The sequence below is a fragment of the Thunnus maccoyii genome, chromosome 8 (genome assembly GCF_910596095.1).
Source record: "Thunnus maccoyii chromosome 8, fThuMac1.1, whole genome shotgun sequence".
Lineage (NCBI taxonomy): Eukaryota > Metazoa > Chordata > Actinopteri > Scombriformes > Scombridae > Thunnus > Thunnus maccoyii.
In genome coordinates, this window is record NC_056540.1 from 13,470,211 (window position 1) to 13,495,289 (window position 25,079).

At 40.3% G+C, this 25,079-nt stretch overlaps 4 protein-coding genes across 7 annotated transcripts; 2 read left to right on the forward strand and 2 right to left on the reverse strand.

Moving 5' to 3' along the window:
• Window positions 1–6,835: 6,835 nt before the first annotated feature.
• LOC121901897 lies at window positions 6,836–12,296 on the reverse strand. The gene is made up of 10 exons (XM_042418976.1): window positions 12,219–12,296; window positions 11,564–11,753; window positions 10,626–10,739; window positions 8,841–10,517; window positions 8,653–8,752; window positions 8,414–8,562; window positions 8,213–8,325; window positions 8,043–8,132; window positions 7,822–7,944; window positions 6,836–7,726 (listed from the first exon to the last, which is right to left on the reverse strand). The coding sequence occupies exons 1-10, from the start codon at window positions 12,294–12,296 to the stop codon at window positions 7,520–7,522; spliced, it is 2,841 nt and encodes a 946-aa protein (XP_042274910.1). The 3' UTR covers window positions 6,836–7,519.
• Window positions 12,297–12,370: 74 nt separating this feature from the next.
• On the forward strand, window positions 12,371–14,281 carry LOC121901899 (glutamine amidotransferase-like class 1 domain-containing protein 3A, mitochondrial). Its single transcript, XM_042418977.1, has 5 exons — window positions 12,371–12,510; window positions 12,939–13,051; window positions 13,334–13,505; window positions 13,624–13,825; window positions 13,922–14,281. Exons 2-5 carry the CDS (start codon window positions 12,944–12,946, stop codon window positions 14,115–14,117), a joined length of 678 nt encoding a protein of 225 aa, XP_042274911.1. The 5' UTR covers window positions 12,371–12,510; window positions 12,939–12,943; the 3' UTR covers window positions 14,118–14,281.
• Window positions 14,282–17,054: 2,773 nt separating this feature from the next.
• On the reverse strand, window positions 17,055–21,164 carry LOC121901902 (glutamine amidotransferase-like class 1 domain-containing protein 3A, mitochondrial). 4 transcript variants are annotated; one of them, XM_042418985.1, is made up of 6 exons: window positions 21,106–21,164; window positions 18,876–19,024; window positions 18,283–18,395; window positions 17,829–18,000; window positions 17,509–17,710; window positions 17,055–17,412 (listed from the first exon to the last, which is right to left on the reverse strand). In XM_042418985.1, the coding sequence occupies exons 3-6, from the start codon at window positions 18,388–18,390 to the stop codon at window positions 17,217–17,219; spliced, it is 678 nt and encodes a 225-aa protein (XP_042274919.1). In that variant the 5' UTR covers window positions 18,391–18,395; window positions 18,876–19,024; window positions 21,106–21,164; the 3' UTR covers window positions 17,055–17,216. The 4 variants fall into 4 exon arrangements, with proteins under 4 accessions (XP_042274919.1, XP_042274916.1, XP_042274918.1 ...); XM_042418982.1 differs by lacking the exon at window positions 21,106–21,164 and adding an exon at window positions 19,563–19,811; XM_042418984.1 differs by lacking the exon at window positions 21,106–21,164 and adding an exon at window positions 19,547–19,811.
• Window positions 19,938–24,342, forward strand: LOC121901901. Its single transcript, XM_042418980.1, has 9 exons — window positions 19,938–20,307; window positions 20,881–20,994; window positions 21,113–22,789; window positions 22,878–22,977; window positions 23,068–23,216; window positions 23,305–23,417; window positions 23,498–23,587; window positions 23,686–23,808; window positions 23,904–24,342. Exons 1-9 carry the CDS (start codon window positions 20,253–20,255, stop codon window positions 24,183–24,185), a joined length of 2,703 nt encoding a protein of 900 aa, XP_042274914.1. The 5' UTR covers window positions 19,938–20,252; the 3' UTR covers window positions 24,186–24,342.
• The last annotated feature ends 737 nt before the right edge of the window (window positions 24,343–25,079 follow it).

Below are 25,079 nucleotides of genomic sequence, written 5' to 3' on the forward strand. Positions count from 1 at the left end.
ACGTATGCCTTCAACTGGTGGTTGTGGCATTCTGTGCCCTGCTCGCTGCCACAGAGAGGAGTTCTCCATTCCTCTGTCAAGCTCTGGGAATTATCCTGTAGTTCTCATTCTCCACATCTACAAAAGCTGGGGGGAGGTAGGTATCTGATGCCTTCTCCCTGAAGAAATTGTGAACACATTGTGGCTAGTGTTATATTGGAAAGGAAAACATGCAGTCTATTGGCCAAAATTCCAAATGCATTCTTGACCGTGCACCTTGTCCTGGACAGCCGGTAATTAAATATTCACTGTCCACGGTCCAGGTTTCGGTAAGGGTATGGCTTTAGTACATCGGTCCAGAGAGGAAATGCTTTATCGCCAACAAATGCATGAGGCATGATTATGTTAGTGCCTGGCAGGCTCTGGAGGGGGGACATTCATTAGACCTCTGTCCATGGCAGCCCAGAGATCTGAGTGGCCAAATATCACTCTCTGCACTCTTCCCTGAGTACCAACATTGGCAATAATAACATCATTTGCACTGACTATGGCTATAAGTGACAAAGAAAATCTGGGTTTGTAGTTGTTTGGTACTTCCAGACTTAGCAGGTGGTTGAATATGCACTGATGCAATTAGAAAAATTCCAATTTTCTTGAAAGATCCTTGCCACCTCTTTCCACTCCACTGCCTCTGTGGTAGGCTGGGGAAAATAAGCACCATAGATAATCAATACATGTAATGTTCTCACACTGTCTTTCTCACACCTTTAACTGTGCAAAACTTATCACATTAAACACTGTAAAATCAAAGTATACATAAAATAAACACTAAATTAAACATCAAATACTTAGAAAAGGGCTAGGACTATTACAGCTTCATGAACCCAGAAACAGTCATTTGAAATGTTATAGATAGGGGACAGTGTTCCAGAGAGTGGGAGCAGCTACAATAAATGCACAGGCAACTTCAGTTTTCATTTTGGTCTTAGGAACAACCAACAGAGCGTGGTCAGCAGACTCAGGTATCTTATTGGGAGTATAAAACCAACAAGATACCTGAGTCTGCTGATTTTCATATCAGTGATATGAAAATGTCTTCATGTGTTTCTGTGTTCGTGTCGCACAGGAGTATAACAAAGGGATGGAGGACATGAGGAAACACATGGAGGCTGAGATGCAGGAAATGGAAAAGTTGAGGATTGCTGCAAAGATCATGGTCCTGAAGGAGAGGGAGTCCTGGAGAAGTGACAGAGAGAAGCTTCTGGATGAAAGGAGGTCATGCTGAAGAAGCTCTCTTTTCTGTAAACCAGTCATTGAAATTCAGTGACTGTGACAGTTATGAATTTCTGTTTTTTAATTCCTCAATGTTTTAAAGTGATTTTTCTCTCTCACACGTTGTCACAAATCAAGCAAACTAAGCAGCTGCTTGGGGCCTCCAAATGAATTAGGGCCACAAAAGTCCCCTGTAACGTATAAAAGATGGTATGTGACATTATTAGATCATTACTGATGCATCAATGTGTAAGTAGCATTTTACTGTTGAGAGGGTCCAGGTGGAGCCAGTCAGTCTACTTTATATATTACTTTGGTTGTGGCTCTCAAGCTGGAGTCAGGCCCCATCCAAAGGATCACAAGATAAATCAAGCACAAGAGAGAAAAGAAGACAAAACCAAGTTCTGATACACAAATCTGTATCTAAATTTTAAACTTTTCTATGGTCTTAGCTTTTTGTAAAATATTGAATCATGTGAATAGCTATTGAAATTAAATCATGTGAGAGGTTTAGAGTGGGAACGTCTCTTTGGTGCAAATGCTAACAACTCACTGACTACGGTTCAACCTCAGTTTAGTCTCACTGGTGAAGTTTCTGCATGGGTTAAAACCATTGAATTTGTTAAATCCTTATCAACGTTTGTCAATTGATTTATTGTTTTGAACGGGCACTGTACTAGTCTCATAAAAACAAATTGGACCTAACTCATGAAGGGTCTCATTACTAAGCCCTGGGCCTTTGATTGTGCCTTTTTAGGGGAAGACCATGCTATATGAAGAAGAATACAATGAAAGTAATAAATAAGCTTATATGAATTTGGTTAACATTGCAATGTATTACAGATGTTGATTACAGTTATTTACATCAAATGTCTTACTGTCATATGATCACTGTGTGGACAATCCGGTAATGAAAGCTTAGGAATCGAAACAACTTTCCTATGGAGAGTACGGAGCCCTTAAAGGGACATGGGGAAAAACATTTTTTTAGATATGTTTCTCGTGCGCACGAGATAACCTTCTCGTTCGCGCGAGATACTTCTTCGTGCACATGAGAAAAACATCTCGTGAGCACGAGATAATCTCCTGTGCGCACGTAACTTTCACTGGTATGCTCCAGAAACCGAGGGTATAATCAACAGTAGGAGTTATGCTTGCTGTGATTAAGCCTCCAAGACAAGCACAAAGGATGGCAGCAGAAGTAGATTTATTCTCGTTTCTGAAAATGCGGAATATACCTGATAGTGTCATCAACCAACTAAAAGATGACAAGGTGAGGATAATTGTTAACTTTCACATAAAGTAAGCAATAGCCTACATTTAATGTTGCTAGCTTTCTGTAGGCAATATAATTTCGCAAACGTTTGCCTTGCATTTTACAGACCGACATAAGATCATACAGATCATAAGTGTTATGACAGATGAGGATTTAGGCCAGTATATCGTAAGATATGGGGACCGACTTGCGCTCAGAGCATTTTGTCGTCAAAGAACTGTGACAAACGAAGAGTCGGGAGGAGTAGAGACAGTGAAGTCCTCTCTCATGCAGAAATTAAGAGACAGATTAAGAACTCCTGCTAACAGTGACACACAAGGCCCCGGTATTGGCAATAAACATGCAGCCAAAGTCACCCGGCGGCTTGAAATGGGATGGCTCCACTTTGAGAGCGGAACTTATCACCAGGTCAGAACGAGAAAAGGAGGAGGAACACGGAATCTGTCAGTCCAGAAATCAGTGACTATGGGTGAACTGGTGGAGACAGGCAAAGGCTTGTTTTTTCCAAATGGGCATTCATCCAAAGGACCGATGGAAGACTTCGAGTCACGGTGGGCCAGCTGTACGAACAGACTAAACTACGAATGCTGCGCATCTACACAACCACCAAGGCTAAAGATATTATACTCCTCTCTGATGAATCATCGGACTTCGAGCCAACACATAAGAGGCCAATGAAGGTAATTTATCCTCTGCCACATCTGTGGTATCAATACATAGGCTACTGTAGATATTTAATTTATATTGATTGGTTGTTTATTGCTATGGTTTTAAAACGGCGTAAATTGTGGGTGAAAATGCTGCACTATAAGTAGAATTAATGACTTCCTTTATGGTTGGTGTGGTTGTATACCACACCTGTCTCATATGCTGTGTATGATGTATGCTGTAAAAAGATATGCATTTGATACATATTTATTGTTCTCAAAGAGTAGCCAATTTAATAAGTTTCACCTTAGCTTTCCTACCTGTGCTCTTATTCAATGTGACCTTACATTCACAGATGTCACTTATTTTTGAGGATAAATCTATTGTCTTAACTCTGTGTCAAGTCTGTATAAGCCCATAATTTGCTGATTTGCTGACTTTTTTTATAGGCTAGGACAATGAAGACACGATCCTTGAGGAACAAGACCAGGAGACGTCATCAAGTGGATCATCCAGAGAGCTCCTCTTATTTAGATCTAGCTCCCAGTGGCTCAATGCAGAAAAACCATGAAAGGACCATGGACCCAGTCTGTGCTATACAGTACAGAACTTGTGTTGTCTGAAGATTTTTTTGTACCAAAATCAGTATTCTTTAAAATTCAAACAAAAATTGATTGAGCAAAAGTTCCTGTAGTGGCATTTGAGTTACATCTGCATGACACAGCAGCTATGTTTATATGTTATAAATCACAGGTGAAGTCTATGAGGACACAGAAATGGCCTTTAAGAGACCACAATTTTGTTGCAAGTTGTAAAACCATCTTAAATTTCAACTGCGAGATGGGAGTCTGCGAACGGTTTTGAGTTTAATGCTACATTATTTTCAAATAAATATTCAGTTCCTCTTTCATGTCCTGCCTTGTTGTTTCTCTTTGTAGTCAGTGTACATATAGTGACATATCAATCCTTTTTGCCCCTCAATATTGCTGCAAATGTTCTTAATGTCTGTGGCATAGCACTGTTCCAGTGTAGTCAGTGTGCACATGTTGTACCCCTGAATAATCTGAATAATAATCCATCTCAAATTAGAGAGCGGATGTTATCTCATTCCTCAAATGCAGGTACAAATCCAATGCTTGATAAGCATCATCTGGAAGATGCAGCTGTGACTCTGCCATCAGAATGTTGCAGATGTTGTAGATGTCTGTGTCACATGGCACTGCTGGTCGAAATGTGCAGTTACTCTGACACAACTGTGCATCAGCTCTGCCCACTGGGGAAATGCAGTCATAAATTGTGTAGAGTTCTGGGAACATGTACATGATTCGGGGGCGACCACTGGGCACCCTGTCATTCTTTGATGGTCTGATGACATGTGAATCCCACACATGGATGGTCTCGTCTAAATCATCCTGGAAAAACAGTATAGAGAGAAAGAAAAGTTGTGGAAAAGAGTGGAAAGGGACCAGCATAAATAACTTAATAAATTAATAAAAACAGTGTTTGCTGCCCACAATGCTTGTACTGGGGGAAAAAATCTCTATTATATGATGAGACGTTATTTCATGCGGCTAGTTAAATGAGTGAAGTTGTCACAACTCTTCTTCTGTATGTCTGTGTCTGTATGGAGACAGCTCTACCCGCTGAGAGAGATTAAACTACAGGACACTGGTGAAGTGAGTTTCAGGGTGAATATTTAACACTGTTGAACCCACAATGAATATCTGAAACTAACTTCACCACCGTGTTGTTGTCGAATGAAGACAGAAATCATCAGATCAATTTTATGATTGTTTCACAGCGGTAACGTTCAACATAATACATCTAGAAGTCGAGTGTTAAGTAAAGACAGATTATAGTTATTTGAAGAAACGCGATCAAGGTACACCAAGCAACAAAAATAAAATAGCTTTAGGCTTTTGCTGAAAATTTTCAGATGTAACTAAAATCTTAATCATGAATTTTACATAAGTAACTGTAAATTAATAGGCCTAAACCTAAACATTTTTCTCCAGTAATGTAACGGATCACAATTTTGTTTATTTTGTAATTAAATTAGGCCTACCTAACCCCCAACACTGATTATGAATTAATACGCTATTGTAGGACACCGATGACAGTGATTAAGAAGACAGATGGACATGATGAGACACGAGTCCTAATACTCCCAACCAGTGTCTGCTCATGGGAGGATGTTAAAATAAAAAACGAACATTTGTGGGCCTCAATTTAGGATGAAAATACATATAACAATGCATTGTAGCTTACCTGAATGATACTCATCAAGCAGAACTGAATTAGACCTCGGTCCAAATATGTACCACCGAACAAACCACGGTCCTTCAGGTCAGTGAAAAGAGAGATGTAGAACTCCATTGATTCCCATCTGAGGAAACCCCACCAACTCTCTATGCGCTGATTTGCTGTGCTTGCCCCTTCGGTGTAGCTGTCAATACCAGAGCCGTCATGAATGTTACGACGGAGAAAATGCTGAAAGTATCTGACTTAAACATTTTCAGTTCCCCGGTCGCCTCTGACAATCCTTGGACAACCACCGAATTTCTGGACTGCCTCCGTATAGTAGCCTCCAATGATTTTTGGGTCACTGCTGGTCGTAAATGCATTCCTCCAGATAATTTTCCGGGAAAATACGTCAATACAGCCGTTTATACAGATACCAAATGGTTTCAGTTTGTCATAAGAGTCAAAATGCCAAATATAATTGGGTCTCCCAGTCTCCCCCTACCTCTTCTTGCCCTCTACTCAACTCCTTGCTGAACATTTTATAACAAATAAATTAAAAGTATTATCTATTTAAGTATTAACTATACTATACTACTACTGATAGAGCTATTAGGATCTACATTCTCAGAGGCAACTGGTCTATACTGGAATAATGTTATTTGTGATTTTTGTGACCTTACCCCACAAATAAATGATCAATAATAAAGTTAAAGAGGTTTCCTTTAAGTTAATTCAGAGATCTTAACAAATGTGTTAAGATTATTGACACTGCATGTAAAGAACATGTTAAGGAATCCAGTTAAATCATCATTCATAGATTTTGGAACTGTCAATATTGTAAAAGCTTTTGTGATATCCAGACTTTGTCATGATTTCCCTCTGAAGTGGGATTTTTTTTTTTTACTGACCACAGCAAAAATGATAAGGACACATTTTCCATGACAATCTCTGTTATAACTATAGCAAAATATCATATTCATAAGTGTAAACTTATTTAATTCATGTTCAGTCACATAAAATATGAACATATATACATATACAAACATATAAACATAAAAATTTCATGGCTTTCATTGTTCACAGTGTAAACAGAAAAACTGTGGAAATATATAGTCAATGTTTCAATGTTTTTATGTAGTTGATTCCTGTTGATATGTTTTGTGTAGCCTTCCCCCTGGCATTACCTTGTCTCATAGTTTTCTTCTTTATTTGTATAAATACAATGTGCTGGTGCTTACACTATATATTATTGTACACTTAAATGTACTGTTTAAAAATAAAAAAAATATATAAAAATTTAAAAATATATAAGATTTTTATTTGGTGACATTTGATGTGACTTGATTCAAGCATCAAGTAATATTTGAAAAAAAGATAAATGATTATTCTATCAAACACTGAAATCTTATTATTTATTACATATTTTATTACTTATTTCTGCTGATATCTTTTAACTATATGATTTAAATTGTCACAGTATTGATAATTTGCTTAAATTTCACGACAGCAGAAATTTAAGCACATTATCAGGAGAGGTGATTATAGGAGAGGTGTGCTTGTCTTTGAATTATTTTCATTTCATTAAATTGTTTAGTTTTTTTTATGTATGTGTGTGTATGTTTTTCTGTATATGTGTAATTGTTGATGAGTATGGAAGTAGTGCAATTTTATTATCCTAAAACTATACACAGTAAGTGCACTCATGTTATCTGGTATACAGATATAAAATATAAAGTTTGACTTGACCGTCAACATAAGCAAAACATCTGTACATAATATATTACACACCATAATTTACACATATATAGTCATATAACAAATGATGCATGAACATTTGTGTGTTATTAACACTTAACATACAGTTGGCTCTAAGAACTACACAAAACAACATACTTGATAAAGACATCAGTGTGGCCAAAATAAAACACAGCTTATGGGATTCTTCATGGTTGTTCAGAGGGCATACTCAAAGAAAGGAATGGCTAATGATGCCAATCAGTGCGTGATTTTTTCATTTGACAACTTTACAACAACCGCACATTAGATTACAATATATTATTTATAATGCAGCAGGCAGCATTTTGAAGCAGTGCATTGATACTATGACTCATTTCTAAGGACTGGACTTTGATCAGGGGAATTAGTGCGTGGTGTTGAGCTTCCACTTCCTCTTCCCGACTCTGCTGCATTGTCCTCTCCTGAACCTCTGTCTATTTGTGTATCTGGCAGATTTATATCATATTCAAAAGCAGGATTCGTCTGCCCTTGTCTGTGCCGCCTCTGAACCTCCTCAAAGATCTGAAGAACCTTCCAAACAAAAACAACGAGTATTAGTGTGAGCGTACAAAAAATTGAGAGGGTTAACCTAAAATGCAAAGAACAGGAGGGGATATTTATATCACCTTGGATTTAGGAATGAGACCAACTCTGAAGAAACCAATGTTTCCTGTTTCAATCTTTGTGCAGTCAACCACAGTGGATGCAATGTTCTCTGGCGAGGCTCCATCACATAACACCCCGTCCACCTAACCAAGCAAAATGCACATATTGTTCACAAAAAGTTCAATGAAAGTATGAACAGCAGTGCCTCTTGGATTTAATAAAACTGAATTATTGTGTTTACCTTGTTGCCCAGCTTGGCATAAACTTGGTTGTGGTGAGTTGTGTCTGCCTCGCCTGTAGGGTTGGCTGAGGTCACAGCAATGGGCCCCACCTTCAACAAAAACAGGTCATTGTATTCACTATGGGGTTTACTGCCGAAGGTGCGCAGTTATTCATGTCTACAGCCCTTACCAGGTTAATGAGGTGTGTGGCCACAGTGCAGTCTGGGTTCCTGATAGCGATGCTTTGTGGAGTCCCTATGTGTTTGGCAGCTTCTCCTAAACCAAAGGTGTCCATCCATGGGCCTGTGTGAGACAAGAAACCCATATGACCCTTCATGCACCATCAGGCAACCAGGCACAAACATGCAAACATCCACAAACACACACCTACCTCTGGGTATGACCATGCTGATGGAGGAGGGCCACGCAGCTTCCATGAAGTCCAGGAGCAGAGGGCTCAGCAGATGTCGGACCGGCTCCAGCTGCTTGATGGAAGAGATCCACAGGGACATGGGTCGGTCCTGCGCCTGCTTCTTCACCCTGAAGTCAAACACAAAAATTAGAGAATAATGAGACGGAACTGATAAACGAATGCAGACCAGGGCACACTCACAAAAAAAAGACACTTACTTGTAAGCTTTGACAACTGCATCTGGCCTGTTGCAAGCTGCCACCAGCACATAGACAGTGTCTGTAGGCATTCCACATATGCCACCATTTTTCATGATTTCTGCAGAGGAGAAGAGAGGAGAAGAAAAATCAAGTATGCAAACAACTGTATTTTAATATTCACATCAATTTCTTTTATGCATTCTTACCTGCAATCTGTTGGACAGATGAAGCCTTGCGGGCCGGCACATGAGGACAGATATCTGCCCCTCCTCCAACCCCACTCAGCTTCACTAAAGGTTTTCCTAAGGGGATCTGGGGGGTCTGGAAGGTGCTGTTGAAAATGTGAGCCAAAAAACAATAAAAACTAACAAGGCCAAAGATGATGGTGACTCCTATGTCATAACCATAAGGCAGTGCACCTACTGCATCCAGCAGGAAGCTAATGAGGATGAGCTGGAAGGTGAATGCATAGACAAACCAGGCAACATTTAGAAACAGTGCCGCCACTGTCACTAAACAGTTAAACAGCATGAAGCAGATGATCCCGACGGCCACATTAAAGCCTCTGGTATCACCGTACAGACCTCCGTATCGTGTCAACCCCCACACTGTCCACATCACCCCGTAGACTATAAAAACTGTGCTCTCAAAGGTTTTACCCCGAGAGAAAGCAACCGAGCCGCAGAGCAGCTGAAGTGCCCCACCAGCCACCACCACCCAGGGCAGAACCAGCACAGACAGAGGATTTCTGTCACCAATTGTGGCTGTGACAGCAAAAGCAGCCAGTACACTGCAGGCGTAGCCTAACACTTCTGCGTCTGCATATTTGGAGTAGCCCAGGTGAGGTGCATGGAGCTCTTTATCATGGGCTCTGAGAGTGAGACCCCGCGTCCTGGTTACTAAAGCCTTGAAATAGCCCTGCCCTGTGGGAATCATTTTAGTGGAGACCATATTGAATGCGGTAATTAAAAGCATGATGGCAGAGGCTACAAATATAGCTGCCTGTACTCCCTGAGTGCCTCCTTGGAAGAAGCCTCGAGGCTGGGCTGCAATGGCGATACAATACGCTGAAAAGAACAACTGGTAGAACCCCTCCAGCAAACTCTTCTGACAACTAAACAGAGCCAGGATGAAGAAAAGCACAGAGAAGACGACAGGGAAGGGAACCGGGGAGAAAGGCTCCACTTTGTAGAATGATAGGAGAGCACTGTAGCCCTCTGCAAATCTCAGGAGAGCAGTGAAGCCGTAAAAAGTAGCAGCTAGTGTGTCCATGGCTCGGTAGAAGAGGACACACATGCCAAGCTGGAAGACTCCAGCTGTCCACAGCCAGGGGACGTGACCGACAAAGAGCTGAGGGACCACACCTAACAGAGGACAGGCTAACACAGAGGCTGAAAGTAAGTTCATCACCAGACCCACTGACACTGCATCACTACACTCCTGCTTCTGCCCTGTTTTCAGCTCATCTTTTCTCTTCAGGCCAGTTCCTGGAGGTTCCACTTTACCATGAGTGACGATGGACAGCAGACGTCCAAAACCAAAATAAACACCCACCAGACAGACAAGGAGGTAGTTAGCAGCTGTGGCAGACTGGCCGAAACCTGAAGCTGACAGACCGGCAATTTGGTGGGCACAAGCTAAGCTAATGCAGACAGCTATGAGACACAGAACTACTTTCTTTACCACAAGTGCCACATTGCCTATGAGGAGCAGGGCTAATGTAAACGCTGCCAGGCCGGGGATCAAAGAGGATCTTAGCTCTGTGGGCTTTAGCACCCCCTGCCCTGCCAGGATGTACACCAGGCCTGAACCACACCACAGAGCAGAGATAGTCAGACACACAGAGGAAAACAGCTGGGCGTGGGACAAACTGCGACGGATACCTGAGAGGTAAACAGTTAACAGGGAGCAAATTAAGTTTTTTCATGCATAAATACAAATCTCTAATTAATAAATTTTTAAAATTAGTGATGACTAAACTCAAAACAAACCTGCATAAGCTAAGAGGGCAGCGATGATGAGGAGCAGAATCCCCAGTGCAGTATGGGGGATGAAGTCTTTTTCAGGAGAGCTGGCATAGTTGTTCACCAAAAGCAGGAGAGAACCTAAAGGTCAGAACAAGTTTTTTTTAGACATCTTGATAAGAATTAAGCAGATGATTTTGTTTCCTCCTACAGTAAGCAGAATTAAGTGAAATGTTTCCCAGTTTAGATTTTCTCACGTTTCCATATTTTATGCAGTTAATCATGAACTTAATACTAGTTCTGCCACATTTCTAAATTTGTATTTTGTAGTTGGCAAGAGTATGGATTTCCTAATGCTGTGAGTGGACAGCAGAGGTTTTAGTATTATTCAACATATTTAACACACAAGGACTACCAACTGACAAGAATAAACTATAACCATCATAACAAAATATTAACTTATTTCTTCTCAAAACATTATTAGTTATGTAATTAATGTCATCTGAAAAAAAGAAACAGATTATTATTATTTCAGGAAAGTTACAGTTAATTTGCATGTTGTGTAAAACAAAAATATATACTTTTCTTTGACATAAATCGCAGCTTTTATTCCAAGTACAATCTTTCCACAAAGCCTTCAAAATAACTGACAGAGAGCAAAGTCATTAGGAACAAACTGATTGACAAAGTCATAAAAAATTGGAATAATAGAATAAAACACCTGTGAGATATGACAAAAAGTACACCTCTGGATTGAGGTTAAACTTACACAACATGTAACTTTTACCAACTTAAGATATAACTTTACTTTTATCTTACATTTCCGCATGATATTAGTTTTAGAGAAGGCAACTAAAATGATATTGTGTTTTGTAGCCCTGAGAAGGACTGTTAGTCACAGCCCAACTGTTGCAGTGGGGAAAAATGAACGAAAAAACAAACTGACGCATGTAAATACAACTTACCGCCAGAGATGCCCAGTATGCCCACGGACACATGCAGTGAGCTGAGTTGAGCCATAGCAGGAGCGACACTCAGCAGATGTGAGGATGCAGTCTTTATACAGTCGTGAGTGACGTCAGCACACGAAAACAAACAGAAAAAGCTGCACAGGTCCGCCTTGTGTCGACTACACCCATTGAGTTTCCGTATTGCCTGTAACTCAAAATTAGACAACCGTCATAACTCGCCTAATTCACCTATATAGACTATTTTGTTGGTTCCCAGCATTATTATGGCCAACCTAAACTATAATTTCGTCCAAATACCAGTACTATCCCTCTTGTTTTAGGCTGCACCTGCACCTGTAAAAAACTGAATGATCTCGGTAATTTATTTTTCCACACAAATACTTTTTTTCCACACAAATACACAAATACTCCCTACGATGTAAATAAGATCTACAACCAGAATATACCCTAGTATGCACCTTTTATTTTATCAGTAAATTCAGTCTTACCCTACGTTAATTTATAGCTATTTTAAATTAGTGATACATTTATTCACATACCTATATCTTATCGACATGCAAGTTAGACCAATACGTTTGAAAATTGGCTTTAGAAAACTTTTACACTTCTCATCCACATAGCTTTGAATGTAACCCAATTAAAAATTAACCATGTAGTTGACATGCGTTGTCATCATTACAGCAGTCTTACTGAAAACAAAATTTGCTAGAGAGGAATGACTCATCATTTTAACTGCAACAATAACCACTTTAATTCAGCCCTGTTCCTGGTTCCTTAAACAAACATGATGTCAGCCTTTTGGACAGCAGGCTGTGGGAGGAGACAGGAGAGGCAGGCAGGACTATAAAGTGTCTGCCTCAGGAGTTCAGCCCGTACACTTCTACTGAACAGCAGGATCACACAGTGAAGAGCCAGGCCACCTACATATATACCTGTCCAAGGTGAGTGAATCTATCCACACTGTCTCTACTTCTGTTTTTTATACTTAACAAACACCTTTTCTTTATATATGAGAAACAGTTTGTATTTAAGGAATAATCTCTTGGAGTAACTGTGAAGTAGTGCTGCAAACTGCATGAGTGAAATGGTGAAATGCTTAATAAGTATAATATATTTACCTCCAAGTATTATATTTATTCATACCACCTGGCAGCAGCAGCACTCCTGAGACTCCTCTGCCACCTGACTTTATGATTTTTTTATGTGCAGTGTGAAACTCAGCGGTTCAAATGCAGCTGATATGAGACAGGAAAAACAAACAGGAGACCGACATTTTATGATGTGAAACTAGGGAAGCGCGATGAAGTCTGTCGTGTAAATATCTTTAGTTCTAGGTTATACATATGTGCTTTGTGTGTCTGTTTTACAGGAACCATGGTGAAGCGTGTTGCAGTTATTCTCTCAGGCTGTGGAGTCTATGATGGCACAGAGGTCCACGAGGCCTCCGCTGTCCTCGTCCATCTGAGTCGTGCCGGAGCAGAAGTAAGGCCACGTCTGCAGGACAAAAAAACCAAGTGACCATGTTACAGTATAGTTGTCTTATGTCATGGCAGACAGGATTTACTCCAGTTCACACTTTGCTCTACTTTTCTTTCCATTTTTCATTAAAAGAACTGTTGTAACCCTGACCCACTGAGATACGGTTAACAGCTTTGGAAAGACTGACACATTACAATACTACAGAGCTACAGAGGCTGTTGGCCCATCCATCTGATGTGTAATGTTTATTTATTTGTTGTTTATTTCCCTCCTGATGCTCCTCAGGTGAAGATGTTTGCTCCAAATGTAGCTCAGATGCATGTTGTAAACCACTGTGAGGGGAAACCTACAGAGGAGAAAAGAAACGTCCTGCAAGAAAGTGCCCGTATTGCCCGGGGTGACGTGACTGATCTGGCCAAGTTGGATGTTTCAGCATTTGATGCTGCCATCATCCCAGGTGAGACTGAGTCAGTTGTACATAGAGTATAATATTTTACATTTAGCACTTTTATATTTCTTTTTTCACCTTCACTTTTGAGATATGCTACATGCTACTTGAGTATGTTCTTGTTTAGGGGGTTTTGGTGTGGCCAAGAACCTGAGTGACTGGGCAGTGAAGAATAAGGACTGCACCGTCCAGCCACAACTGGAGAAGATCATCAAGGCTTTCCACAAAGCCGGAAAGCCGCTGGGCATGTGCTGCATCTCCCCCGTCCTCGCTGCCAAAGTCCTGCCTGGCTGCGAGCTCACTTTGGGACAGGACAAAGAGTGTGAAAAGTGCGTGAACACATGATTATTTTTCATCATCAGATGTCAGTGGATACTGAAATGTGCAACCTAAGGTTCTAACATTCTCTCTCTTGTCCTCTTCAGGTGGCCATATGCCCAGACAGCCGGGGCTGTAAAGACGATGGGCTGCAAACATGTGAATACAGATGTGGAGCAAGCTCACGTTGATGTCAAAAATAAGCTGGTCACCACCAGTGCCTTCATGTGCAACGCTCCCATTCATAAAGTTTTTGATGGAGTAGGTGCCATGGTGAGAGAGACACTTGGCTTAAGTCACTAAAGACTATTTGTATGTATTGACTTTAAACCCAGTTCTCTGTGATTTTCTGTACAAGCATTGTGTTTAATATCAAGTTACACCACTTATATCAGAGCATTCATCTAATGTTACATATATAATGTGTTGTTTTGAGATTTTCAATAAATGTTGCACTGCAAATTACACATTTGCAATCATTTATCTTTATTATAATAAAACAATGGTAATCACAAAATATCTACAACTTAACTTTCTGTGATTTTCTATACAAGCACTGGGTTTTAGATTAAGCTATGTCTGAGCATTTCACTGCTGTCGTCAATTGTAAGGTTTTCAATAAAAAAAAACGAGTTAATATGCAAATTGCAGTACAGCATTTATTTTCTTATTTATTCTTAGAAAAAATAAAATGGAAATGACACATTTCATAAGAAAATATGCAACACTGTAAAAACGTGTTTGTGTTTGAACCTAACATGGAATAAAGCAGTTTTTTCCACAGGTTATCTAAATTTTAAGCCCACTGAAGTGTCACTTTATGGCAGTGTTGCTTTTATCCGTCTCGGGTGATCCGATCACAAGTGGACAGCTTTACGTACGTCTGTTTACACCTGGCATTAACATGCGTCTCCACATGCGTCCTAGTGACCATTTGAGATCGGATCTGACTTCCCCGCTCTATATGCAAATAAACACGGACATCTCGGACATTTCCGTTTGCAATCGGTCGTTATTAACCGGCGGGAGGACCGGGTGTCCGCTCCGTCCAAAGCTGTGTTCAACTTGTTTGATGATAACAGGATAAATAAATATACAATGCAGTGTGTGTGTATAGTGAGAGAGAGAGTTATATGCAGCGATCTTCCCGCAGCTGCTTCTCTCCCTGTGCGCATTTACGCACAAGACACAGCAGCCTAACTTCATCGGATCGGTCAGGATCTAATGTTAATTAATGTTCTGTGTTCTTCTACACATCCAATAGGTCAAGTTTTTACACACACGGTCCAGGTTCATACTGTTTGGCGTAAAGCAGCTGTCCTCCTGATAAATCCTGAGCTCATCATGTCGAGCAGCGCAGAAAAACTAAAAACTGTAGTTATCAACTTGACAGGACAGAGGGAACTATTCAGCAACGTTTAGCTTCTGAAATATTTTTTTAGACAGACGAGCGAAAAACAAGTTAGTTTCTTATTTTGGTTTAATTTGTATTCTAATTGTCGATTTGAAGAGGGAACTCGGTTAGGAGAACTGGAAAAACAGAGGTGGATTACGTTTTTAATTCACATAAAAAACAAAATAATTTGTTTATCCTATTATAAAACAAGCTGAACAGCTTTGGGCGGAGGGTCCTGTGCCTAGTCTGCCGGAAAATAGAGGACGTCTGAGACTGAGATTAATGCTTCTGCCTGTGTTTCATCTCTGAAAAGTGAAGACACAGTTTGAGTTAAAAAAAAAAAAAAAAAAAAAAAAAAACTTAGCGGCGACTGGTGTGTGTCGAGCTCTCAAGTCGGTGTATTAATGACTGAGGCAAAGACTAAGTGCTCCCCCCACAGGCTATTCATCAGAAATAATTTTATCTATCTGAATACTGAATCTGCTCTGTTTTAACCATTGAAGACAAAAACTGTAAAATTAACCTTACAATTCAGATACATAACATACAACCCATTCAATACATTGGTTTATATCTTGTACATCAGGCAAAAGCAGCATGTTGTTACCACCATAATCCTGGTTCAGTCTTTAAGAGGTTAACACATCTAACTTTGGAACACTGATTATACTACCACTGTGAAGGGGGACATTTTATTTATATCAAAATTCATCAGTCTCTGAGATGGTAGGTTCACAGTTTTGTGCTTAAATCATGAATACACTCATTTCTACACATATAATCCAATTGATCAATTTGTTCTTGTGCTTGTGAATGTGCCCACATTTAGAACCACTCCTAACCAGGTTTACCAACAAACACCCAGTAGCCCACAGATATAATAATGGGCAAAATGATTCCTAAATTACAGATAGATCTACACAAACCAACTCTACTGTTAAACATGTAATAATGAATAGATTGTAAACTATTGTTTTTGAAGATGTGCATCACCATTTTTATTCGGAAAACAAGGTAATCATGTCTCTATAGGCTACCATTGATGCCTCAGTTTTGTTTCTCTAATGCTGCACCACGAAACACTTGGCCCCATTTACGAGATCCACATGATTTGTGTTGACATTCAGTGATAATAATGCATCATTATGGTTTGATACTGTTCATTTTAATTGGTTTGTCTAAGCCATGTATGTTTTCTGTTACAATGAAACTGTTAAAAAGTGCAACAATATACAGTTGTGTATCACCTGTCCCCATCTGTATTTATTTATCTCTGGACAAGCAAACTCTAAAATTGTCAAATACAACAGTTTGGTTTTCTTGCCACTGAAAGCTGTCCAGTCATACTGTAGATGTTTTCAAAAAAGAATGATATCAGGGTTTCCAATTTTCATGAATCTGGCGTGAGACACCCACTTTCAGGCTCTGGGTGCAAAGATAGAGTAACTAATGTTTAAGTAATTAATAATGAATGAGTCATTACTATTTTTTTGCTGCTCAGCAGCTGCATCAGAGTTAATTATCCCCAACTCATGAAGAAAGTGGTCAGTATGATCTACTCACAGATATTAATGAACTGATCAGTACCTAATGATTCATTAATATAGCATCTCCCAGTCTGTTCTCTAGTAACTCATCATTATCTATTGCATAGTCCTCCATTAGGAGTTATTAGGGAAGTACTTATTAACAATTAATCAATTATCAGGCCATTCTTGATTTGTTCCTCACTCGTTCCTTTGCAAAAGTTTGCACACTGTATTGTAAAGTGTTACCATTAAGGTTGTAGATATTTTGTGATTACCATTGTTTTATTATAATAAAGATAAATGATTGCAAATGTGTAATTTGCAGTGCAACTTTTATTGAAAATCTCAAAACAACACATTATACATATAACATTAGATGAATGCTCTGATATAAGTGGTGTAACTTGATATTAAACCCAATGCTTGTATAGAAAATCACAGAGAACTGGGTTTAAAGTCAATACATACAAATAGTCTTTAGTGACTTAAGCCAAGTGTCTCTCTCACCATGGCACCTACTCCATCAAAAACTTTATGAATGGGAGCATTGCACATGAAGGCACTGGTGGTGACCAGCTTATTTTTGACATCAACGTGAGCTTGCTCCACATCTGTATTCACATGTTTGCAGCCCATCGTCTTTACAGCCCCGGCTGTCTGGGCATATGGCCACCTGAAGAGGACAAGAGAGAGAATGTTAGAACCTTAGGTTGCACATTTCAGTATCCACTGACATCTGATGATGAAAAATAATCATGTGTTCACGCACTTTTCACACTCTTTGTCCTGTCCCAAAGTGAGCTCGCAGCCAGGCAGGACTTTGGCAGCGAGGACGGGGGAGATGCAGCACATGCCCAGCGGCTTTCCGGCTTTGTGGAAAGCCTTGATGATCTTCTCCAGTTGTGGCTGGACGGTGCAGTCCTTATTCTTCACTGCCCAGTCACTCAGGTTCTTGGCCACACCAAAACCCCCTAAACAAGAACACATTCAAGTAGCATGTAGCATATCTCAAAAGTGAAGGTGAAAAAAGAAATATAAAAGTGCTAAATGTAAAATATTATACCCTATGTACAACTGACTCAGTCTCACCTGGGATGATGGCAGCATCAAATGCTGAAACATCCAACTTGGCCAGATCAGTCACGTCACCCCGGGCAATACGGGCACTTTCTTGCAGGACGTTTCTTTTCTCCTCTGTAGGTTTCCCCTCACAGTGGTTTACAACATGCATCTGAGCTACATTTGGAGCAAACATCTTCACCTGAGGAGCATCAGGAGGGAAATAAACAACAAATAAATAAACATTACACATCAGATGGATGGGCCAACAGCCTCTGTAGCTCTGTAGTATTGTAATGTGTCAGTCTTTCCAAAGCTGTTAACCGTATCTCAGTGGGTCAGGGTTACAACAGTTCTTTTAATGAAAAATGGAAAGAAAAGTAGAGCAAAGTGTGAACTGGAGTAAATCCTGTCTGCCATGACATAAGACAACTATACTGTAACATGGTCACTTGGTTTTTTTGTCCTGCAGACGTGGCCTTACTTCTGCTCCGGCACGACTCAGATGGACGAGGACAGCGGAGGCCTCGTGGACCTCTGTGCCATCATAGACTCCACAGCCTGAGAGAATAACTGCAACACGCTTCACCATGGTTCCTGTAAAACAGACACACAAAGCACATATGTATAACCTAGAACTAAAGATATTTACACGACAGACTTCATCGCGCTTCCCTAGTTTCACATCATAAAATGTCGGTCTCCTGTTTGTTTTTCCTGTCTCATATCAGCTGCATTTGAGTTTCACATTACACATGAATAATTCACAAAGCCAGGTGACAGAGGAGTCTCAGGAGTGTTGCTGCTGCCAGGTAACACTGTTGACTATAGAGAACTAACAGGAAGAGGTTGGAGTTTGCTGAGCAAACCCTGCTGATATGAATAAATGCTGTACATGAAGATCAATATGTATCAGACACATATAAAGCATTTCCGTCATGCATTTTGCTGTGCTACTTTGCAGTTCATCCTAAGAGTATCGTCTACATTTAACATGTTTCTTCCAAACATATAAAGCAATGGTGTTGGTAAATGTTAGATAGGAGAAGTAGAGACAGTGTGGATAGATTCACTCACCTTGGACAGGTATATATGTAGGTGGCCTGGCTCTTCACTATGTGCGATCCTGCTGTTCAGTAGAAGTATACGGGCTGAACTCCTGAGGCAGACACTTTATAGTCCCGCCTGTCTCTCCTGTCTCCTCCCACAGCCTGTTGTCCAAAAGGCTGATATCATGCATGTTCAAGGAACCAGGAAAACTGCTGGATTAAAATCATAGACTGTATAGTGATGGACATAAAATAATGAGTCATACCTCTCAGATAACTTTGTTTTCAATGAACAATGGGACCGATATGATAACGATGACCCATTTAAACAACATGATTAGTTTTTTTGCAATCTTTCATTCAAAGTTGAGAATATTAAAATTTTGCAATATGTTTTGAAAATGTTCAAAAGGTACTTTTTTAAATAATATTTTGACAGATAAAAACATAATTTATGAATAACCTATGACTAAACAAACAAATAAAGAAAGAATACTTGTAAGTAAAATCCCTCATTTAAAATCCTGGTTAAGTAAAAGTATAGAGGTATTAACAGCTAGATTACTAAAGCAAAAGTAATAATTTTGCAGATTGGGCCCGATTTTCTGCAAAATCAGCACTTTTACTTTAGTACTTTACGGATTTATGATGTTGTATGATGAGGATGTAGGATTTTTACTTGTAATTAAGTATTTTTACATTGTGGTATTGATACTTTTACTTAGGTGGAGGATCTGAGTACTTCGTCCATCACTGCAGGTCACAAAATCTGATGGGTCTCAAAATATGGTGTGACGCCTGCACGGAAGCTAAGCAATGTACTGCTGTGGACGGGACCAGCAGCAAAGCGTATTTTAGCCACCTAAACACGGCCGACCTAAAAAAAAAAAAGAAAAACATCAAAATTATTTTAAATGTAAGCTATATTTAGAATAATTTCACAGCTTTGCCTTGCCGTCAGACAGCCCTTTCCTTTGGCACTACATTTTCTCAACCGTAGAACCTTCATATTCCTACGCATGCCGCCCACTGTATTACACCGCAGAGTTGGAGGCAAAAACATATTCCTGGAAATCACTTCTTATTTAAATTTTACAGGTTTCAACTATAAATTAGATTAGTAGCTTTTGTACGTGCATAATAACGCTAAAAACGAATAGTAGACGATTAAAACATTAGTATTTATAATTTTTTTTTAAACTGTCGCAGAAAAAATGTTAAAATATAATAGGTCATGTGTATATTTTTATAGTGATTACATTATACCCCTGCTTATAGAGAGGAGTGACTAATATGTGTTTTTCCCAGCGAGGTGAGGCTTTTTCTCAGGTTTCTTCTGCATGCTGACGTCACACAGACGGCTGTATTTAAAGCGCATCGTCACATCTGCAGTTTCATTCCTGCCATGGCACAACTACAGTCGCTGCATATGTCCGTGGGCATGTTGGGCATCTCTGCCGGTAAGCTGTGATTTAATGTGTCAATTACAAACATTCATAAGCCTACTTTGTGCAGTTATTAAAAGTTATTATTACATATTAGTATGAATTTAAAATAAATGTATGCTAAAACAGTAAAGTATCATCCTATTTAGGCTTAAAACTTCAAAAAACGTGTTAGTTTTGAAACCTAAAAAACTGAAACCCTCTGGTCTTATTTTTAACTTTTATTCTTTATTTATTATTTACATGTCATGGTAATATATGCTGAAAATAAAGTGACATTAAGTTTTGAGCTGCAGAAACTAAAACTTTAAAACTTAAGCAGCCTACACTGATATCAGACACCAACTCCATTATTAAAACAAAACATACTGCTGCAGATATTTAATTATTAGGTTCATAATTACCTGCATGGCATTAAGGACATTAAAACAGGGACATTTCTCAGTCACTTTCAAGCAGCCACTTGCTGTTGCCATTCGGTAAAATCATATTTTGATCAAAATGTTAAGATACTGTTTGTGACATGAGTTTGTTTTGGTCAGTTGCCAGTAGGTGGCTCTCATTAGTGAGTTTTGTTTTGACCTTTAGGTTCCCTCCTGCTTTTGGTGAACAACTATGCCAACTCTCCTGAAAAAGGCTTCATCCCCTATACGGCACTGGGGATTCTGCTCCTCATCATCGCTGCCCTCTTAGCTTATGCAGGTTTGTTTTGAGTTTGGTCATCACTAATTTTAAATATTTGTCAATTTTTATTAATTAGAGATTTGTATTTATGCATGAAAAAACTTAATTTGCTCCCTGTTAACTGTTTACCTCTCAGGTATCCGTCGCAGTTTGTCCCACGCCCAGCTGTTTTCCTCTGTGTGTCTGACTATCTCTGCTCTGTGGTGTGGTTCAGGCCTGGTGTACATCCTGGCAGGGCAGGGGGTGCTAAAGCCCACAGAGCTAAGATCCTCTTTGATCCCCGGCCTGGCAGCGTTTACATTAGCCCTGCTCCTCATAGGCAATGTGGCACTCGTGGTAAAGAAAGTAGTTCTGTGTCTCATAGCTGTCTGCATTAGCTTAGCTTGTGCCCACCAAATTGCCGGTCTGTCAGCTTCAGGTTTCGGCCAGTCTGCCACAGCTGCTAACTACCTCCTTGTCTGTCTGGTGGGTGTTTACTTTGGTTTTGGACGTCTGCTGTCCATCGTCACTCATGGTAAAGTGGAACCTCCAGGAACTGGCCTGAAGAGAAAAGATGAGCTGAAAACAGGGCAGAAGCAGGAGTGTAGTGATGCAGTGTCAGTGGGTCTGGTGATGAACTTACTGTCGGCCTCTGTGTTAGCCTGTCCTCTGTTAGGTGTGGTCCCTCAGCTCTTTGTCGGTCACGTCCCCTGGCTGTGGACAGCTGGAGTCTTCCAGCTTGGCATGTGTGTCCTCTTCTACCGAGCCATGGACACACTAGCTGCTACTTTTTACGGCTTCACTGCTCTCCTGAGATTTGCAGAGGGCTACAGTGCTCTCCTATCATTCTACAAAGTGGAGCCTTTCTCCCCGGTTCCCTTCCCTGTCGTCTTCTCTGTGCTTTTCTTCATCCTGGCTCTGTTTAGTTGTCAGAAGAGTTTGCTGGAGGGGTTCTACCAGTTGTTCTTTTCAGCGTATTGTATTGCCATTGCAGCCCAGCCTCGAGGCTTCTTCCAAGGAGGCACTCAGGGAGTACAGGCAGCTATATTTGTAGCCTCTGCCATCATGCTTTTAATTACCGTATTCAATATGGTCTCCACTAAAATGATTCCCACAGGGCAGGGCTATTTCAAGGCTTTAGTAACCAGGACGCGGGGTCTCACTCTCAGAGCCCATGATAAAGAGCTCCATGCACCTCACCTGGGCTACTCCAAATATGCGGACGCAGAAGTGTTAGGCCACGCCTGCAGTGTACTGGCTGCTTTTGCTGTCACAGCCACAATTGGTGACAGAAATCCTCTGTCTGTGCTGGTACTGCCCTGGGTGGTGGTGGCTGGTGGGGCACTTCAGCTGCTCTGCGGCTCGGTTGCTTTCTCTCGGGGTAAAACCTTTGAGAGCACAGTTTTTATAGTCTACGGGGTGATGTGGACAGTGTGGGGGTTGACACGATACGGAGGTCTGTACGGTGATACCAGAGGCTTTAATGTGGCCGTCGGGATCATCTGCTTCATGCTGTTTAACTGTTTAGTGACAGTGGCGGCACTGTTTCTAAATGTTGCCTGGTTTGTCTATGCATTCACCTTCCAACTCATCCTCATTAGCTTCCTGCTGGATGCAGTAGGTGCACTGCCTTATGGTTATGACATAGGAGTCACCATCATCTTTGGCCTTGTTAGTTTTTATTGTTTTTTGGCTCACATTTTCAACAGCACCTTCCAGACCCCCCAGATCCCCTTAGGAAAACCTTTAGTGAAGCTGAGTGGGGTTGGAGGAGGGGCAGATATCTGTCCTCATGTGCCGGCCCGCAAGGCTTCATCTGTCCAACAGATTGCAGGTAAGAATGCATAAAAGAAATTGATGTGAATATTAAAATACAGTTGTTTGCATACTTGATTTTTCTTCTCCTCTCTTCTCCTCTGCAGAAATCATGAAAAATGGTGGCATATGTGGAATGCCTACAGACACCGTCTATGTGCTGGTGGCAGCTTGCAACAGGCCAGATGCAGTTGTCAAAGCTTACAAGTGAGTCTCTTTTTTTTGTGAGTGTGCCCTGGTCTGCATTCATTCATCAGTTCCGTCTCATTATTCTCTAATTTTTGTGTTTGACTTCAGGGTGAAGAAGCAGGCGCAGGACCGACCCATGTCCCTGTGGATCTCTTCCATCAAGCAGCTGGAGCCGGTCCGACATCTGCTGAGCCCTCTGCTCCTGGACTTCATGGAGGCTGCGTGGCCCTCCTCCATCAGCATGGTCATACCCAGAGGTAGGTGTGTGTTTGTGGATGTTTGCATGTTTGTGCCTGGTTGCCTGATGGTGCATGAAGGGTCATATGGGTTTCTTGTCTCACACAGGCCCATGGATGGACACCTTTGGTTTAGGAGAAGCTGCCAAACACATAGGGACTCCACAAAGCATCGCTATCAGGAACCCAGACTGCACTGTGGCCACACACCTCATTAACCTGGTAAGGGCTGTAGACATGAATAACTGCGCACCTTCGGCAGTAAACCCCATAGTGAATACAATGACCTGTTTTTGTTGAAGGTGGGGCCCATCGCTGTGACCTCAGCCAACCCTACAGGCGAGGCAGACACAACTCACCACAACCAAGTTTACGCCAAGCTGGGCAACAAGGTAAACACAATAATTCAGTTTTATTAAATCCAAGAGGCACTGCTGTTCATACTTTCAGTGAACTTTTTGTGAACAATATGTGCATTTTGCTTGGTTAGGTGGACGGGGTGTTATGTGATGGAGCCTCGCCAGAGAACATTGCATCCACTGTGGTTGACTGCACAAAGATTGAAACAGGAAACATTGGTTTCTTCAGAGTTGGTCTCATTCCTAAATCCAAGGTGATATAAATATCCCCTCCTGTTCTTTGCATTTTAGGTTAACCCTCTCAATTTTTTTTACGCTCATACTAATACTCGCTGTTTTTGTTTGGAAGGTTCTTCAGATCTTTGAGGAGGTTCAGAGGCGGCACAGACAAGGGCAGACGAATCCTGCTTTTATATATGATATAAATCTGCCAGATACACAAAGAGACAGAGGTTCAGAAGAGGACAATGCAGCATCAGAATCAGAGTCAGAAAGAAGAAATGGAAACTCGACACCGTGCACTGATTCCCCTGATCAAAGTCCAGTTCTTAGAAATGAGTCAATGCATCGCTTCAACATGCTGCCTGCTGCATCAGACATTCACAAAGAGCTGTCAAATGAAACCTCTTAATCTGGTGTTTTATTGTGGCCAAACGAATGTTCGTTTTTTTTTATCATGTTTGTGTGTTTGTCTGAATGTATTATAATAATGTATATAGTAATATAATGTATTGTAAACTAATGTAATGTATTATAAACTCACAAATCCTCATGCACTGTTATTTGTAATATGACTACATGACGATAATTTGTGGGTAAAATTTGAAGGTAAAATTACAATAAATTATTTCCATAAAATTGTTGCTATGCTATTTTAACATACTAATGGCTATGTGTTTTTGTTTCCTCACCATTTATCAAATATATTCAATGAAACATATTCACATTAACATTTACAGATCGCTGCTCAACATTAGTTACTTGATTGCTCTGTAACTCTATATAATCTGCAACATAATCTAAAAACATCATGGAATAGAGTAAGTTAATAAGGAACCGCATAAAGCTGTGTCAATGATAATTATAATCAAACTTATAATAATAATCAAATAATAAATAATCATAATTTCGAGCAATAAACTTCACAGAACAGATAAATGGAAAATAGAATTTTGGAGTGAAGCACGTCATTTACAAAACACCTTTCTGATACTGATAAGCACTGAGGACAGTAAAATAATTGCATGAAAACACATTTTTATGCATATAATTTAATACTTACATAAAAAAAAAACAAATTACATCCAACATTTAATTTCATGCAAACGCAACAGCCATCAAGCAGTTTTGCAAAGAAGAGCCTAGTTGAAAAAGAGTGATATTTTAACACATATTAAGACACATAGTACGAACCATAGAAGCTTTCAATTACTATGATTGTAAAATGCCAGTTGACCAACTGCTAGTTGCCTCAGATGACCGGAAATCAAATCTCTTATTAACTTTCAAGTACAACAAGCTGTTT